We start from the raw sequence: 17,048 nt of genomic DNA, 5'->3' as shown, positions 1-17,048 counted from the left end.
CTCTGGGCAGGCCTTCTTTACTTGATAGTGTAGAACCTAGAGCCCTTTGCCAGTGCTACTGGCCATGAGCATCACAACCTTGATCCACTCACAGCATTTCTCCTTGGATGTACTGATTCGGCCAGTGAGGCATCCACAGCTTCCCCTGGTGCCTTCCTCTGAAGTCTCTGCTTTCATGGTTGGCCCTCCTCAGAAAACAATCTCCAAGAATAACTCATTTGCCAGACATAGGCAGGGCCCTGGGTTAAAGCAAACCTAAGCTGTCTGACAGAAAGGCCCCAGGCTATGGAGAAATCACAGCAGCCGGAAATGCCAGTCAAACCTTCAGACCTGACCAACAGGCAGAGGAGCTCCTCTCCCCCACTCTCAGGGGTTGCAGTGAGCCAGGATCCTCCCCCCATTCTTGGGGGTCACAGTGAGCCTGAACCCCCAGACAAAATCTCCAACTGGAAAATGGCAGGAAGTAAGGCCACTCCCTCTCCAAGCAAGGGATACATTGAGATAAGACTTAAGCTTTGCTCATAACCCTGTGGCCTTTGGCCAGTTGCCTAGGAAACCCCTTATATGGTATCAGCCAGCACCTTTGCACACCCATCCCCCTGCTATCGCCTAAGTGTTGGAATGTATGTCCTCATATGCTAATTAGACATCAGCAAGCAACCTTGTGCATCCAATCCCCTTAGGACACTCTTCCCACCCTCAACTGCTTATATGCCCATTTTCCTGACAATAAACCAGGAGCTGTTCACTGAAACTGTCTCCCAATGTTAGGAGCCGTGCAGACGCCATTACAAGTTGGAGCCAGTTTCCGGCCTCTTCTTGGTCACAGCTGGTGTAAATCAAGCACAGTGCGCATGCTCCAACCTGTCGTGGGCCGATGCTAATGAGGCATCCAGAAAGTAACCAATCACTGGTGGCCACATATCCTCAGTTGACCAATCATTTGTGGGTAGGCAGCCTAAAACCCTATATAAACAGTTGCCTTTCGTGGTTCTGGGTCTTCGCGTCTTCGCATCTAGCAGCTTGGCATTCTCCAATAAAGTGTGTTCAGAAGAATCCTGATTGTGGCGTCCTCCTTGCTGGTGAGGTGGGCGTGACATCCCAAGAGTGATTCTTGCCTGCTCACCTCCATGGTTGCGTGGGATGCCTTGGGGGACCACGGCCGCCCAAGGACCCAGGAAGCAATACTCATTTATCACACACTTATTACTACCTTCTTGATCCTGCCCAGCTTCTACCACCTCTGAGCACTGGCACCTTCACAGAGGCTTACAAAAAGCACTAGGCAGGCACCTGTCCTTCTACTTTTCTCTACACCTCACTCCATCCCATGGAGAGCTGAGATGCAAAGAAAGTGTTCAGACATATTTGGTAAATCTGACTAACCCTTCCTGTGCGTGAAAGATCTCAGATCTCCAGCTCCTGTGGTATATAGAATCAGTAAGGGGAAGCTAACAGTGTCCTTGGTTTTCAACTGAAGTTTATCCAAGAAATTAATAGTAATAATTCCATATCTGTTATCTGTGTCAACCAAAGTACACATCTTCCATGATTTGAATATAAAATTACTCCCATTTGTGTTTGAACACTTGGTGCCCAGCTGATGGAACAAATTGTGAAGATTGTGAAACCTTCAGGAGGTGAAGGCTTCTGTTGAAAGTTAATTACCAGAGGTGATTCTCAAGGTTATATAGCCCATCCCACTTCCTGGTTGTTCTGTTCTCTGACTGTGGATGCAATGTGACCATCTGACTGCTCCTGCTGCTAAGCCTTGCTGATGGAAACTTACCCTCAAACTGTAAGGCAAAACAAACCCTTTCCTTCCTTAAGCCACTTCTCTTTTTTTAATATTTTATTTATTCATTTGAAAGAGAGGAGAGAGAAAGAAAGAGAGTGCACACACCAGGGCCTCTAACACTGGAAACAAACTGCAGACACATGTGCCACCTTGTGTATCTGACTTATGTGGGTACTAGGGAATTGAACCTGGGTCCTTAGGCTTGACAGACAAGTGCCTTAACCAGTAAGCCATCTCTCCAGCTGCCCCCTCTCCCCCGCCACCCCTTAGGCCACTTCTTGTCTGGTGTTTTGTAATAACAATGAATAGAGTAACTAGTACAATACTCTAAATGGCTTATGAATACCAGAGAAGCATTGTTTAATCTTTGTTGTGATATCATAAGAACAACTCTAAAGCAAAGAATATGGAAGCAGATTTCATTTTGATTCACCAAGGGCTCATATGGGCATTTTTTTTTCCTCCTCTGACTGTGGCAGCAAAGTACTAGGATGATTTTTCCCATTGTATTTTCAAATGCAAAAAGAATAATGTTCTAGATTTACTATCACCACATGTCAATGAAAATAAGCAAAGGCACTGCTTGTTCTTTTTTTAATTTTATTTATTTATTTGAGAGCGACAGACACAGAGAGAAAGACAGATAGAGGGAGAGAGAGAGAATGGGCACGCCAGGGCTTCCAGCCTCTGCAAACAAACTCCAGACACATGCGCCCCCTTGTGCATCTGGCTAACGTGGGACCTGGGGAACCGAGCTTCGAACCGGGGTCCTTAGGCTTCATAGGCAAGCGCTTAACCGCTAAGCCATCTCTCCAGCCTGGCACTGCTTGTTCTTTTGCCAGAGCTAAGGAATATCATGCAGATAAAATAAACCTGCACCATGTCTGGAAGCCTTTGAGACAGGATTTAGGAAGGGACACCCCATCCTTATTTCCCTTCTCTTTTTCTGTTCCTTTGAAAGTAGGCTGATTAGTTGATCACATGTGTCAGGGGGATAGAATATGATCAGGGCAATCATTTGATTACATAACAGTCCTATTCTGTTGGGCTCCAGAAAAGAAAAAAAAAGAAATGTACCTGCCCTGTCCCTGGCAGAAGGCAACCCAGTTTGTGTGACTCATAAACAGAAATCAATGAGCTCTTCAAAGCATCTTGAAATCTCTTTATCAACATGCACTCACAGCAAGATCCCAGAGGATGGAAATCAATACCACTCCAAATTTTCATGCCCTGGATCCTTGTAGCAGTACAAGACCCAGGCCAGCTGCAACATGGCCACTTAGAAGACACTGTTCACCTGGCTTCCCAGGAGCTTGCTGAAGCCCAAGGTTTTCTTTCTCTGGTGAAACTGTGCTCAACTACCCCACCTCCCACCTTACACAAGTGTCTTCTGTCCCTTTGGAGAGCTGGACAAATAAGAAATGAATTGATGTTTCCTGCTAGCTGACTGTAGAGGTTGATTGCTTCTTTAGGCTTTCCCTGCTAGCATATCTTCTCTATGGCTGAATCTTCATGATTTCTAAAGAGATCTTCTAGGGGCTGAAGGGGCGGTAAAACAGGCAAGAGTGCTTGCAGTGCGCATAAGTGACTGAACGTCCCTGAACTTGATCCCCAGCATCCCTGCAAAAAGCCGGACGTGGCCATGTATGCCACTAAACCCAGTTCCAACCGTTGTAGTGCAGGGTGGGGAGGAGGCAGGACAGGGTGCAGAGACAGGAAAATCCCTGAGGCTCACTTGTCAGACAGTCTGACAGCAATCATGACGACTTCAGGATCTGCCAAAGACTCTACCTCAAGCAAACAACACAGAAGAAGGATGGAAGAAGACACTTAGCATTCTTCTCTGGCCTCTGCATCAGAAATGATGGCAGCTTCAGGATCTATGAGAAACTTCATCTCAAGCAAACTATGCAGAAGAAGTACAGGGAACATTCAACATTCTCCTCTGGCCTCTGCATGCATACACATATCTGCATACATATGTGCATACAGTATACATATATGCTTACACTATACAAACTACACATGTGTGCCACACACAAAAGTCTGTAACCTTGTACTCTGTTCTAGAAAAGATGTTTACCTTAACCTGACCTATACAACTCTCTGCTGGCCAGAAGTTGGGCAGTCTTACTTTGTGCACCCATTTTCATCTCCTGGATCTCTTTAAAGCTCCACATTCTTGCTTTTCTCTTTGTATAATTACATTTTTATAGTTAGATAAATGTGTAACAAGTGAAAAGCAGAAATCTTGAATATGCAATTGATATTTAGTATAACTGATTCTTCAGTCATGACACAATATATTTTCAGTACCTAAAATATTTTCTGCTGAGCACAGTTATTCATCACCCTTCCCCCAAGGCAAAAACTGCTCTAATTTCTAGGTTTACAAATTACTTTTACTGGTATTAAACTTTATAAAAATATAAGTGTAGGATATATAATATTTCATGTCCAATTTCTTTTACTCAACATACTATTTATGAAATTGGTTCGTGTTATTGAATGTGTCACTATTTTATTGGTGGTTTTAGTGGTGTTTTTACTTATTTTTTTATATTCCTTGAATTTTGGTTCTGTTCACTTAACAATATTCCAATGTGTGAATGTACTAAAATTTTCTACATTTGTGGGCTTTTGAGTCCAATGTCTGGACACTCTCTAATAAACAAACAAAGCAGAAAGTCTAGGTGCAAGAAAATGATAAGTGGCTACAAGAAGGTTTGTGTGATATCAGGCATCTGACTATCAGTAAATGGGTTAATATAGATTCCTAGGAACAATGAAGAGGTGGGAGAGACACAGAAATCAGTGCTCTGCTTCTTGTGGAGATTTTTGAAGGGAAGATATGTCATTTGGTTAACAGGCAGTATTCTCAGTCTTTCCATTTATCCACTCACCCCTGAATGTCATTTCTTCTGCCCATCCATGCACCATCTACACTACATCCATCCACCTCGCCAGCCATCTGGTCAGTTATCTGTTTGATCCTTCCATTTATACCATATAATGGTAATTATTTTGCTAGGAACCAAGGACACAAAGCAAATTTATATTATTATTTTTAAAACTTGATATTTCATTTGGGGAATTCAGAGGCTACTGTGCTAGGAAGTAGTGTTAGTTCTGCAAAGAATGAATATTTTCTGAAACACTGGGAATCCTTTGAAGTGGCTTGGAAGATCCACCTACCCTAGTTGCTACTCAGTTTCCTTTCCTTTGCACTATGCAGTATAGAAAATTCATTGAATCTCCAACTTCACAAGGCAAAAAAATCAATATATCATAGTGATACTTATATGCTCATTGATGAAAGAATATTTATTGTCCTTAACAGAATAAATATAGGGAAATCCAATCTTGTCCTTCAAGTCTGGCCTAAATGGCACCTTCAGTCTCTGAACATTCCTGAGTGGGTTATGGAGTAATTCAACTCTTTATTTATATTTCAACAAAACCATACTTAGTCTTCATTACATTTTTAATTGTTATTACTTTGTACCACTTTGGTTCTTTGCAAAACTACATCTTCTTCCCAACACAGTAGCCTTTGAATTCCTCAAATGAAATGTCAATCTTTATTTTTTTTAGTATTATAAATTTGCTTTGTATCCTTGGTACCTAGCAGGATCATTACCACCATATGGTGTAAATGAAAAGACAAAACAGATAACTGTCCAGATGGCTGGGGAGGTGGATGGATGGATATGAATCGGCACATGGATGGGCAGATGAAATGACAAATAAAAGGGTGGGTGGATAAGTGGCACAATTGAGAATATTGCCTGTTAACCAAACAACATCTCTTGTCTTGAAAAATCCCCAGAAGAATCAAAGTAGTGATTTCTGTGTCTCTCTTACCTCCACATTGGTCCTGGGAATTCTTATTAACCCATCCACAATAGCCTGAGTAGCAACTAGGTTAGGTAGATCTTCCCAGCCACTACAAAGGATCCCCCAGTGTTTCAGAAAACATTTTTACATCAGCCAGAAATTGGGCAGAGTCAGCATTAATATCCAACCTTACAGCCCCCAAATCAGCATGGACACAGAGGAAATCTTTCCCAGACAGGCCAGTCCTAATGCAAGGAAGTGGCAGCAGTGCTGGCAGGAGGCAAATTAAATATAGCTCTGTAGGTAACTAAAAGGTGCCGTTGAGCACATTAAAGAGCTCTGTAACGCTGTGAATAGCATTTAGTCCTCAGCTGTTTCTCACGTACTGTTCAGATGGTCCCAGCAGGAAACAAGTCTGTGACTGTCATGTTTATAGCTAATTAATGTTTATTTATATTTTTAAACAAGCCTTTCACCTGTCACACTTTAAAATAAATGTTCTGTTCTTCAATTAGAGATTGTCAGAGCAGAGAGAAATCCTGTTTTGTTGCGGATTCAATGTGTGTGTGTGTGTGTGTGTGTGTGTGTGTGTGCATGTGTGTGTGTGTAAATGTGTATTAGATATAGAGTTCTTTCCTTCTAAATTGCTCTTTTCACCTGGAGGCTAAAGCTTTCCACTCAGAGAAACATCCTTTCTCCAGCTTCCAACTATGAGACTGAAGCCCTGCTATGCCAGTCATGAGATTCCTTAAGAACATAGACCACAGAGATTATAGTGCCCCCCATGATGACATAGAAAATGCCAACATAGCAGGGGTTGGGTATTCTGCAACAGCCAGCAAGAGAACCATTTTGTAACATTTGGATTTCAGAACTCCATCATCTGGAGATGTGCTATAATGAGTTTGTGTTTCTTAATCCCCACAGTTTATGGTGATTGGAGTCCCACCCCATTGAAACGTCACACAAAAACTTGTGGCCTTCCTCTGGTGTTCTTGCCTTTGCAGCTGATAATCTGCCACTTTATTAAAAGGTAGAAGAAACTTTGCAAGAGTGTGGGAAGAAAGTGACTCACCACTGGTGTCCGTCCAATGCTGTTCAGGTAGAGAATAAGTCCCTTGGCATGGTAAACCGTCGGCTGAAGATGAGCTTGGGGAGAGAGCCACTGTCTGTTGAGATCCTCCCCTCTCAGAGAGCATCTGTGACTGCAGAAACAAACAATAAGCAAACAAATATGCATTGATACGAAAATGACTCGTAAGAATAAAACTCACTAAGACATACAATTAAACAAATGAATCCAACTTCACTCAGATTTCTGCCCAACTGACATTAGCTCCAGATGTCAGAATAGATGCAGATCTGTCCTTTAAGTTCTGGAGTGTCCTGATTATGCAATCTTTAAAAGAATTTGATTCAATACTGGACTGACAGAATTTTAAGATGAAGTTTGGAAAATGTAATTTCCCACTATATATATCCGTGAAGAACAAATTCAGTGCATCTCTCTAATACCTCAGGCCCTTTAATTGTACAAATAATTAAGTTGAGCTCAATCTATCACACTGGATAGGTTAAAATATGATATATCCAGCTGGTCCAATAACTGAAAAACATGGATATTACTGAATCCCAGTGAAGGGGCTGAGGTTCTGATTTAAAAAAGGCCTTTCACATAGGTCTTTTGCCTCTAACCTGTATGCTCCTTCCCCTATTGCATTACCTATCTCCCTACCCCTATGGAAGACTTAGGGAGCCTTTTCCACAGACACCATCATGGTCTATCAGGACTGGAATGAGCACAAGCATTCTATGATCCCTCATGTAGGGAGTGAAAGTATTCAAATTCAAAAGTATCATGTGGCTTTTCAAAGATGACTCAGCTGGTTATTTTAGCATTGATGTGCCAAGTTTCCAGGTAGATCATCTTATAATCCAAAGACCACCAGATATCACCATATTCAGCCAACACATGGGACATGTTCCTGGCAGTCATGTTAAGCTAACATTTAGTCAGTGGGGTGAGTCAACAAGGTTCCACAGATAGAGAAGATCAGTACATCTCATCACTAGGTCTTTTAGAAATACACCTGTCCCTACCACTGCTCTTCCATTCTCTACCGTAATGGAGCTGCTCAGTTTCTTCTGAGAACCTGTGTCTGCTATGTTTTTGACTAAGCTCCCCATCTCCACCCATCGCCATCTATTTAATATTCATGGGACCAGCCCTGACCCAAACATTTCATGACACCTGAAGACATTGTATTCTACTCCTGTTTGATGCAATAACACTCTGAAGTGGCCATAACCAGGGTCCTTGTAAAATCATTTTAGAGGGAATTTTACTATTTTTTTTTCAATTATTTTATTAACAACTTCCATGATTACAATAAATAACCCATGGTAACACCTTCTCTCGCCCCCACTTTCCCCTTTGAAACTCCACTGTCCATCATATCCCCTCCCCATCTCAATCAGCCTCTCTTTTATTTTGATGTCATGATCTTTTTCTCTTCTTATGATGGTCTTGTGTAGGTAGTGTCAGGCACTGTGAGGTCATGGATATCCAAGCCATTTTGTGTCTGGGGGAGGGCTATTACTTTTATTACTTTTTTTTAAAAGTATTTATTTGCATGTGTATGCACTGGCATGCGCACATGTGTGTGAGGGAGTGTATGTGTGGGGGGAGTGTTTATGTGTATGTGGGAATGCATTAATACCCAAGCAAGGGTCTCTTGCCCCTACAAAGGAATACCAGACTCTTGTGTCACTTTTCACATCCAGCTTATATGAGCAGCTTGGGAATTGAACTCAGCCTGGCATACTTTGCAAGCAAGCCACCTTTAACTGCACAGTGGTCTTCAAACACCACCTCCCCCAACCTTTTTTTTTTTTTTTTTTTTTTTACTTATTTTGTCTTCCCTACTAGATTGAGAGAATTGGGAGTTTCTTATTGTCAAGTCCTTAAATAGGAACATTGTCAGTATTTAGTAATTAATGTAGAATAAATACCTGCCTTAGCTTAGCAATTAAATGTAGAATCAGAAACTTTTTCTGTGTTTTGAAAGCACATTATTTTCAATTAATCTTACAATTGAAGACAAAGGCTCATTTGCCTCTTATAATCACATTTAAGCTCCTTGTTTCTGAAATTATTTTAAAATATTAGCTGTCTGTTTAAATATTAGCTTCTCAGGTGCCCTTTTATAGGTCATTAGAAGTTGAAAAATATTAAAATAATCATTAATCATTACTTCATAATTAAAATATTTTAACATAAGTATTGGTAAATTTGGTACCTCATCCTCTTTCACTTCTTTTCCTCAGTTTAATAGTCACGATATATAGACATAGGGCTTGTCTATTATGACCAGTGACAAAGACAAAATAAAAATATGGACACCCTTAATTTTAATAGCTGTGGAAAGAGGCAGCATCCCAGATTAACCTTGGGCATACGTGTTACATTTAAATTATTCTTTCTTCTCAAATCAAGGCACCCAAAAGCCTACTTTGTCTTGACCTTTATTTGTATCAACACTGGGGTTTTTTTTTTTTCTCTTTGTATCAATGGTTGTGATAAAATCTGTTAAGGATGTTTAAAAGCATTCCAGTTTATGCAAATGAAAATTCAAGCATTATATGTTTCCAGTAGCCAACAATTCTGCCACTCCCTGTACCTCTTCTTTCCCTATGCTCCATGGACACCAAAAGCAGGGCCTGCCTACTCATCCCTGGAAAGGAGCCGTAGGTTAAGACACAGTTAAAATATAATTCTAGATTAAAGCTGTCAAATAGATAGAAACTTTTATAGTACATAACCAAGTATGGGATTTCGGGGAGGCCTCTTTTGTAGTCAACATTCTCATATAATAATTAATAATAACAGATAAGCTTGGGGTAGAGAGATTGCACAGGAGTTAAAGTTACTGGCTCATAAATCCCAATGGCCTTGCTTCAATTCCCCAACATGTATGTAAAGCCAGATGCACAAAGTGGCATCTAGTGTTCTCAGGCAGTATCAGGAGGACCTGCCAGGCCCATACTTATTCTCCCTCCCTGTCTGTCTTTTTCTCTCTCAAACAAATAAGTGAATAAATAATGAAATATTTTTTAAAAAAGTAAAATAATAGATAAGCTTAACATACTTCCCAAGGTTGTTATCGTCACTATCATTATTTGGCTTTCTGAGACAGGGATTCACTTTTATTGCCAAACTGTCCTTCAGCTCTTGACCCTCATCCCTCAGCCTTCAGAGTACTGGGATTATAGGAATGCACCACCATGCCTAGCACCTCTCCAGGATAATTTTATTATAAAAATAAATAACTGAATAATAAAATAATATTGCATATCTCCATGTTGAATGAGTTGCATAATCCTATCACTAACTATTCAGTATACATGACTATATATATCCACATCTTTGTCAACATCTACAATGTTCAGGGATACACAGCACAACTTTTTTACAATATCCACTGTTTCCTTAGCTCATCTTAATCATTTGACCTATGAAAACTAGTCAAGGAAGCTCTGTGCAGGTTGACTGAAAAGGAGTAGAAATTTGGCTAGGGACTACAGAGGAGAGGCTATGGCCTGGTTTAAATGTCTTTTTCTTTGAGCACTGTGATGGTTTAAATAGAATAGATGGCCCCCAATATATTCAGTTGTTTATTTGTTTGTAGATTGCATCTGCAGTCACCTGGCTGGAGGCAGTGTCACTGGGTGGCTCTTAAGGTGTGGTGGTGGGTTTCAGATTTCAATCTAAATATATGCAAAGTGTGCCTAGCTGGAGTTCCTGAAGTGTGCTATTGTTTTTGACCTTTTAGCTTATACTTCTCTCTCTCTGCTCAGTACTGTGATGGCAGGCTAGCTTCTTCTGCTATTTATGGAACTTATCCTAGATCTGTAAGCATCAATAAATATCCCTTCCTCCACAACCATGCCTGGTCTGGAAGTTCATCTCAGTGAACCTGAAGCTGTCTGCTACAAAATTTGGTACTGAGGAGTGGACTGAAATGTACCTGACCATGTGGATGGTGATCTTTTGGAACCTTTGTTTTGGAGGAATAGGCATGGACTTGGTGCTTGCAACTGAAGTCTGGAGTGGTAAGCCAAGTTTTATGGACTATTCTGATGAGAGTCTGAGAATGCTAAGTACAGATAGCATTGAACTTCAAGGCTTGGCTTATGAGCTTTCGAAGGGGAAGGAAAGACTGCAGAGGACTTTGTTGGAATTGGGCTACTGGCATAAGGGCTGGCGGCATCCTGCTGCCCAGGCCCAGAGAGTTTGATCAAGGTTAAATTTTAATGGACTGATGTGCTTGGCTAGAGATATTGGACTGAGAGATTTAAGATTTTAAACTGGAAAACCTCAAGCAAGTTAAAATTACAGGCACTGAGACTGGTTTTAAGTTACTGAATCTGCTATTGTCAAACACATTAGCAATCTTAAAGGAAGATGGTCTAATTGCTTTACCATGGAAAGGATGCCTGAGGAAAGACTATCATAGAAATGCAAACACTTTTGGAAAGAGATGACTGGAGAAGGAACCTGCTTTTCAAGGTTATGATTTATTTTGTCTGTGAATTAAGAATATGGCTATGTCCTGCACACCTGGTATTTGTTTCAGAAGTATGAAAAATGCGAGGAGTGGTCAGGAATTGCACATGCTTCCAGGAGCTGCCTCTGAGATGTGGCATGAAGTAGGGCCTAATGCCCTGATTGTCTAAAAGAGCCTTTGGAAAATGTGAGGAGTGGTCATGAATTGCACCTGGTTTCAGGAGCTGCTGCTGAGATATGGCATGAGGCAGGGTATGATGCCCTGATGGGCTGAAGATGGATCGTGGTTTGCATGAAGACCTGAAGATGTTTTGTATATACCAGGACTGTGCAAGGGCTATCATAGAGTACATTGTTAGCCTGGGATGGAAGTGTTCCCTGGATACTCTGCCCAGCTGGAGGGGTGGAATTGGAAAATCTGGAGACTGTCAGTCTCTGGTTATGTTGAACTTGAACTGCAGAAGTTTGATGTTTGTTTGATGGTGGTTGAGTTTGCATTGCTTTACTTTCCCCTTGCTTTGCCTTATACCAGTTGAAAATGTTTATTTTGTGCCTTTATATGTTAGAAATGTTTAACTTGTTTGATTTTACAGGTCTTAATATCTTAAATTGGTCAAGACTGTGAGGACCTTTGAAATTGAACTGAGTACAATTTACAATGTGTATGCTTATAATGTAGTATAAATGTATGGGGGGCCATGGGCTGAATGTGGTTGTTTGAATAGAATAGAGGGCCCCCAATATATTCAGTTGTCTATTTGTTTGTAGTTTGCATCTGCAGTCACCTGGCTGGAGGCAATGTCACTGGGTGGCTCTTAAGGTGTGGTGGTGGGTTTCAGATTTCAATCTAAAGATATGCAAAGTGTGCCTAGCTGTAGTTCCTGAAGTGTGCTATGGTTTTTGACTTTTTTGCTTGTCTCTCTCTGCTTGGTCCTGTGATGGCAAGTCAGCTTCTTCTGCCACTTATGGAACCTCCCCTGGATCTGTAAGCTTCAATAAATATTCCTTCCTCCATAACTGTGCCTGGTCTGGAAGTTCATCTCAGTGAACCTGAAGCTGTCTGCTACAAGCACACTTCAGAATAAAGATAGTCAGCCTGAACAGAAAATAGGTCATCTAAGAAAATATTCAAAAGGAATAATTAATAGAAAGCACAGGTAGGAATTTAGGCAGCAACCAGTGCCAGTGGGAGGATGGCATTTAAAATTTCATAAGAGGGGCTGGAGAGATGGCTTAGCAGTTAAGTGCTTGCCTGTGAAGCCTAATGACCCCAGTTCAAGGCTCGATTCTCCAGGACCCACGTTAGCCAGATGCATAAGGGGGCACATGCATCTGGAGTTCATTTGCAGTGGCTGGAAGCCCTGGCGTGCCCATTTCTTTCTCTTTCTCTTTCTCTTTCTCTTTCTCTTTCTTTCCCTCTCTCTCTCTCTCTCTCTCTCTCTCTCTCTCTCTCTCTCTCTCTCTCTCTCTCTCTCCCCCTGCCTCTTTCTCTCTCAAATAAATAAATAAACAAAAAAAATCATAAGAGGCTTTCTCAGTACTTAAGACACTTACTTGCAAAGCCTACGGGCCCAAATTCAATTTCCCAGTACCCATGTAAAACCAGATACAACAGTGACACATTCATCTGGAATTCACTGATAGAGGCAAGAGACCCTGGAGTGCCCATTTTCATTCTCTATCTGTATAAATACCAAAAATTCTCTTTAAAAGATTATATAAAAATTTCCATTTGAAAAAAACTTGTCTTGATGAAAGAAATACAGACATTGGGTAGTTGTTAGTTAAGGGAAAGCATTGCCTAGTGGCTATGTATTTCACGGAGGTCGAGGCGATGCTAAGTTCATTTGCAACTGTAGGCTGCACAGATTTGGGAAGTTCATGCACTTATATTTGTATCCAGGCCTATATGTGTGGCTGTGATTTGGAGAGGACCTCTGCATGTGGTGACAGCTTTGACATGGCCTATAGCTCCGTGGTTTTTGGTGACTACAGTATACCAAAGTGGATCCTTCTCCTTTAAAAGCAAATACTTTTTTCTGCCACTCTACAAATCCATTTGGCATTTTAGCTTAATAATATCAGAAATTCATGTAGTGTGAGGAAGTGTTGCTTCTCTGCCCAGGAATTTGTTTCCAGCATTTGAAGATAAAATGCACCCCAACTTATTATCTACTGCAGTATTTCTGCAATGACAGCTGCTCCTTCGACGGGGAGAGACTTAACAGATGGACAGCTGGGCTGGGCTGGCGATCAATGCAGTGCTTATGATTTCTAAAAGGGGTCTTCCTTCAAGAAGAGTATTAAGTCCCTCTTTGCTTATAAGAAGAATAAAGTGGTGACTACAGGTATTTATACAAATAGTGGACTTCTATTTTCTTTTTATAGGTAAAGATATTTGATTCAAGTAGCCCTCAACAAATTTTAAGCTTCAATTCAAATAATCCCCCCCCCCTTTTTTTTTCGAGGTAGGGTCTCACTCTAGCGCAGGCTGACCTGGAATTCACTATGTAGTCTCAGGGTGTCCTTGAACTCATGGAGATACTCCTACCTCTGCCTCCCTAGTGCTGGGCTTAAAGGTGTGCACCACCACACATAGCTTAAATAATCCTTTTAAAAGATAACATTTATATGCAGAAAGTTTGGACACATAGGATGTCCAGATATCCAGATTGTTCAGCTTCTTGACACACGGTCTCATGTACCCCAGGCTGGCCTCAAACTCACTGTGTAGACAAGGGTGACTTTAAACTCCTGAACTCCTCCTGATTGTTTTGCCTCTACTTTCCAAGTGCTAAGAGTGTAGGCCTGTGCCACCATGTCCAGTTTATGCAGTGCTGAGCATTTCATCCCAGGACTTCGTGTATGCTAGGCAAACATCATACTAACGGAGCCATGTGCTCAGCCCTTGAGAGTTTCTAAATTTAAGGTATAATTTTTTTTTTTTACCCTTGGGGGTCTGGAGAGATGGCTTAGTGGTTAAGGAACTTGGCAGTGAAGCCTAATGACCCAGGTTTGATTTCCCAGAACCCATGTAAGGCAGATGCACATGGTGGTGTGTGCATTTGGAGTTAGTTTTTAGTGGCTGGAGGCCCAGTTTAAAAGTGGGACTAGTACAGCTTGGCCACTCTCAAGGCACTTTCACTGTCTATTGTTATTTTTTTTTAATTTTTTTGTTTTTATTTTTATTCATTTATTTGAGAGTGACAGACAGAGATAGAGGCAGACAGAGAGAGAGAGAGGAGAGTGGCCAGGGCTTCTAGCCACTGCAAATGAACTCTAGACACATGCGTCCCCTTGTGCATCTGACTTATGTGGGTCCTGGGGAATCGAGCCTTGAACTGGGGTCCTTGGGCTTCACAGGCAAGCGCTTAACCGCTAAGCCATCTCTCCAGCCCTGTCTATTGTTATTGACATGGCTTCACATACATATTGTCTGCCTGCCTTGTTTTTTTCTTTCTTTCTTTATTTTTTTTTAGTTTTAGTTTTCAGAGGGAGGGTTTCACTCTACTCCAGGCTGACCTGGAATTCACTATGTAATCTCAGGTTGGTCTTGAACTCATGGTGTTTCTCTCTGCCTCTTGAGTACTGAGATTAAAGGCATGTACCACCACACCTGCCCTGCCTGTTTTTTTTTTTTGTTTTTTTTTTTTTTTTTTTTTTTTTTTTTTTAAGCTTTGGGGCCCGAGTTGAAGAAGGCTCTAACTTTTAACAAGATTTCAGAAGGTTATCTGCTGTTGCTCTGTTTGTTTACATTGTAATTTTTTTTAAGCCTTTTAAAGTTTTTTTTTTTAATTTTCATTTATTTATTTATTTGAGAGCGACAGACACAGAGAGAAAGACAGATAGAGGGAGAGAGAGAGAATGGGCGCGCCAGGACTTCCAGCCTCTGCAAACGAACTCCAGACGCATGCGCCCCCTTGTGCATCTGGCTAACATGAGACCTGGGGAACCGAGCCTCGAACCGGGGTCCTTAGGCTTCACAGGCAAGCGCTTAACCTCTAAGCCATCTCTCCAGCCCTACATTGTAATTTTTAAAAAGAGAAGATAAAATGGTGCAAGATTTCAGAAAAATAGAAATGGGGTCTAGAAAGCAAGTAGAAATATTTTTAAATTGAAAAAAAGAGGGGCTGGAGAGATATCTTAGCGGTTAAGCACTTGCCTGTGAAGCCTAAGGACCCCAGTTTGAGGCTTGATTCCCCAGGACCCACGTTAGCCAGAGGCACGGGGGTGGTGGGGGGGGCATGTGTCTGGAGTTCGTTTGCAGTGGCTGGAGGCCCTGGCATGCCCAATCTCTCTATCTGCCTTTCTCTGCCTGTTGCTCTCAAATAAATAAATAAAAGTAAACAAAAAAAAATAGAATAATGAAAATAATAAAATAAATAAAGATAGAGTCTCTAATTTCTTAAATTATGTGCAATAGAGCGATGGCTCAATGGCAAGTATGAAGACCTGGGTTGGCATCCCCAGTATTCACATAAAAGTCAGGTACAGTAGTTCACACCTAGGACCCCAAAGCTGGAGAAGTGTAGACAGAAGGATCTCTCGGTCTTGCTAGTCAGCTAGTCTAATAATATCAGTGAGCTCCAGGTTCAACCAGAGATACTGTCTCTGACAAAAAAGAAAAAAAAAAGGCAACCACTGAAGAAGACACTCAGTGTCAAGATCTGACTTCCACATGCATGCAGAAGTGTAATCACACATGAACATGTCCCCCATATGAACATGCATATATACATAAACACTGAATACACATACAAAAAAATTCCTAACTTTGGTCTTTCGAGGTAGGGTTTCACTCTGGCCTAGGCTGACCTGGAATTAACTATGTAGTCTCAGGGTGGCCTCGAACTCATAGTGATCCTCCCACCTCTGCCTCCCAAGAGTTGGGATTTAAGGCATGCGCCACCACGACTGGCAATCCTAACTTTTTTTTCTAATTTTTTTTTTAAATTTTATTTATTTATTTGAGAGCGACAGACACAGAGAGAAAGACAGATAGAGGGAGAGAGAGAGAATGGGCGCACCAGGGCCTCCAGCACGAACTCCAGACGCGTGCGCCCCCTTGTGCATCTGGCTAACGTGGGTCCTGGGGAAATGAGCCTCGAGCCGGGGTCCTTAGGCTTCACAGGCAAGCACTTAACCGCTAAACCATCTCTCCAGCCCAATCCTAACATTTTTGATGAGACATATTTTTTCTTTAAAACAGAGAAAGAGCTAAGGAGATGGTTCAGTGGCTAAAGAAGCTTGCTTGTAAAACCTGATAGCCTGGGTTCAATTTCCCAGTGACCACATAAAGCCAGATGCACAAAGTGGATCTGATTTTTGTTTGCAGTGGCAAGAAGCCCTGGAATATCCATTCTTTATTTCTCTTTCTCTGTGTCTCTCTCCTTGAAAATACATAAAAAAAGAACATGTAAAAGATAAACAGAAAATCATCTAGGCCTAGTAATATTTGTTTGTAGTTTCAACATTTGGTAGGTAGAAAAAGGGGGATTAGGAGCAAAAGGTTAACTTTGACTACACAGTGATTTCAAGGCCAGCCTGGACTATGTAATATTATGTCACAAAATAAAAAAAATACAAGGAAGATACAGATAAAAAGAGAGAGAGAACATATGTGACAGAAAGCCTGTGATAGCTAGAAAATATGGCGTGCAGGGCCATAAAGCATCTCAAGAATATTAATATCTTAATTTTGAAAGAGTGAGTCATTAGCACCAGCTTTAAAAAGAGATTACTTCTTATTCCAACTACATGATAACATGATATCCTAATTAATGGCTGTGCATAAAGGCTAGATATCTTAACGATAAATAATGTCACTCAAAACTAGCTTCCTTCCTT

General features: G+C 41.3%; 1 protein-coding gene across 1 annotated transcript in view; it reads right to left on the bottom strand.

Annotated features, from left to right (window-relative positions):
* Agbl1 (AGBL carboxypeptidase 1) overlaps positions 1 to 17,048 on the bottom strand; it is a 763,032-nt gene that overhangs the window by 362,368 nt on the left and 383,616 nt on the right. The window contains exon 19 of the mRNA XM_012948687.2: positions 6,711 to 6,840. Coding sequence (XP_012804141.2) covers positions 6,711 to 6,840 — 130 coding nt within the window. The remainder of the gene's footprint in view (positions 1 to 6,710; positions 6,841 to 17,048) is intronic.

The sequence above is a fragment of the Jaculus jaculus genome, chromosome 3, assembly GCF_020740685.1.
Source record: "Jaculus jaculus isolate mJacJac1 chromosome 3, mJacJac1.mat.Y.cur, whole genome shotgun sequence".
In the NCBI taxonomy this organism is placed as follows: Eukaryota; Metazoa; Chordata; class Mammalia; order Rodentia; family Dipodidae; genus Jaculus; species Jaculus jaculus.
The sequence above is the reverse complement of the archived record's forward strand: the minus strand, read 5'-3'. Positions and strand labels throughout refer to the sequence as shown.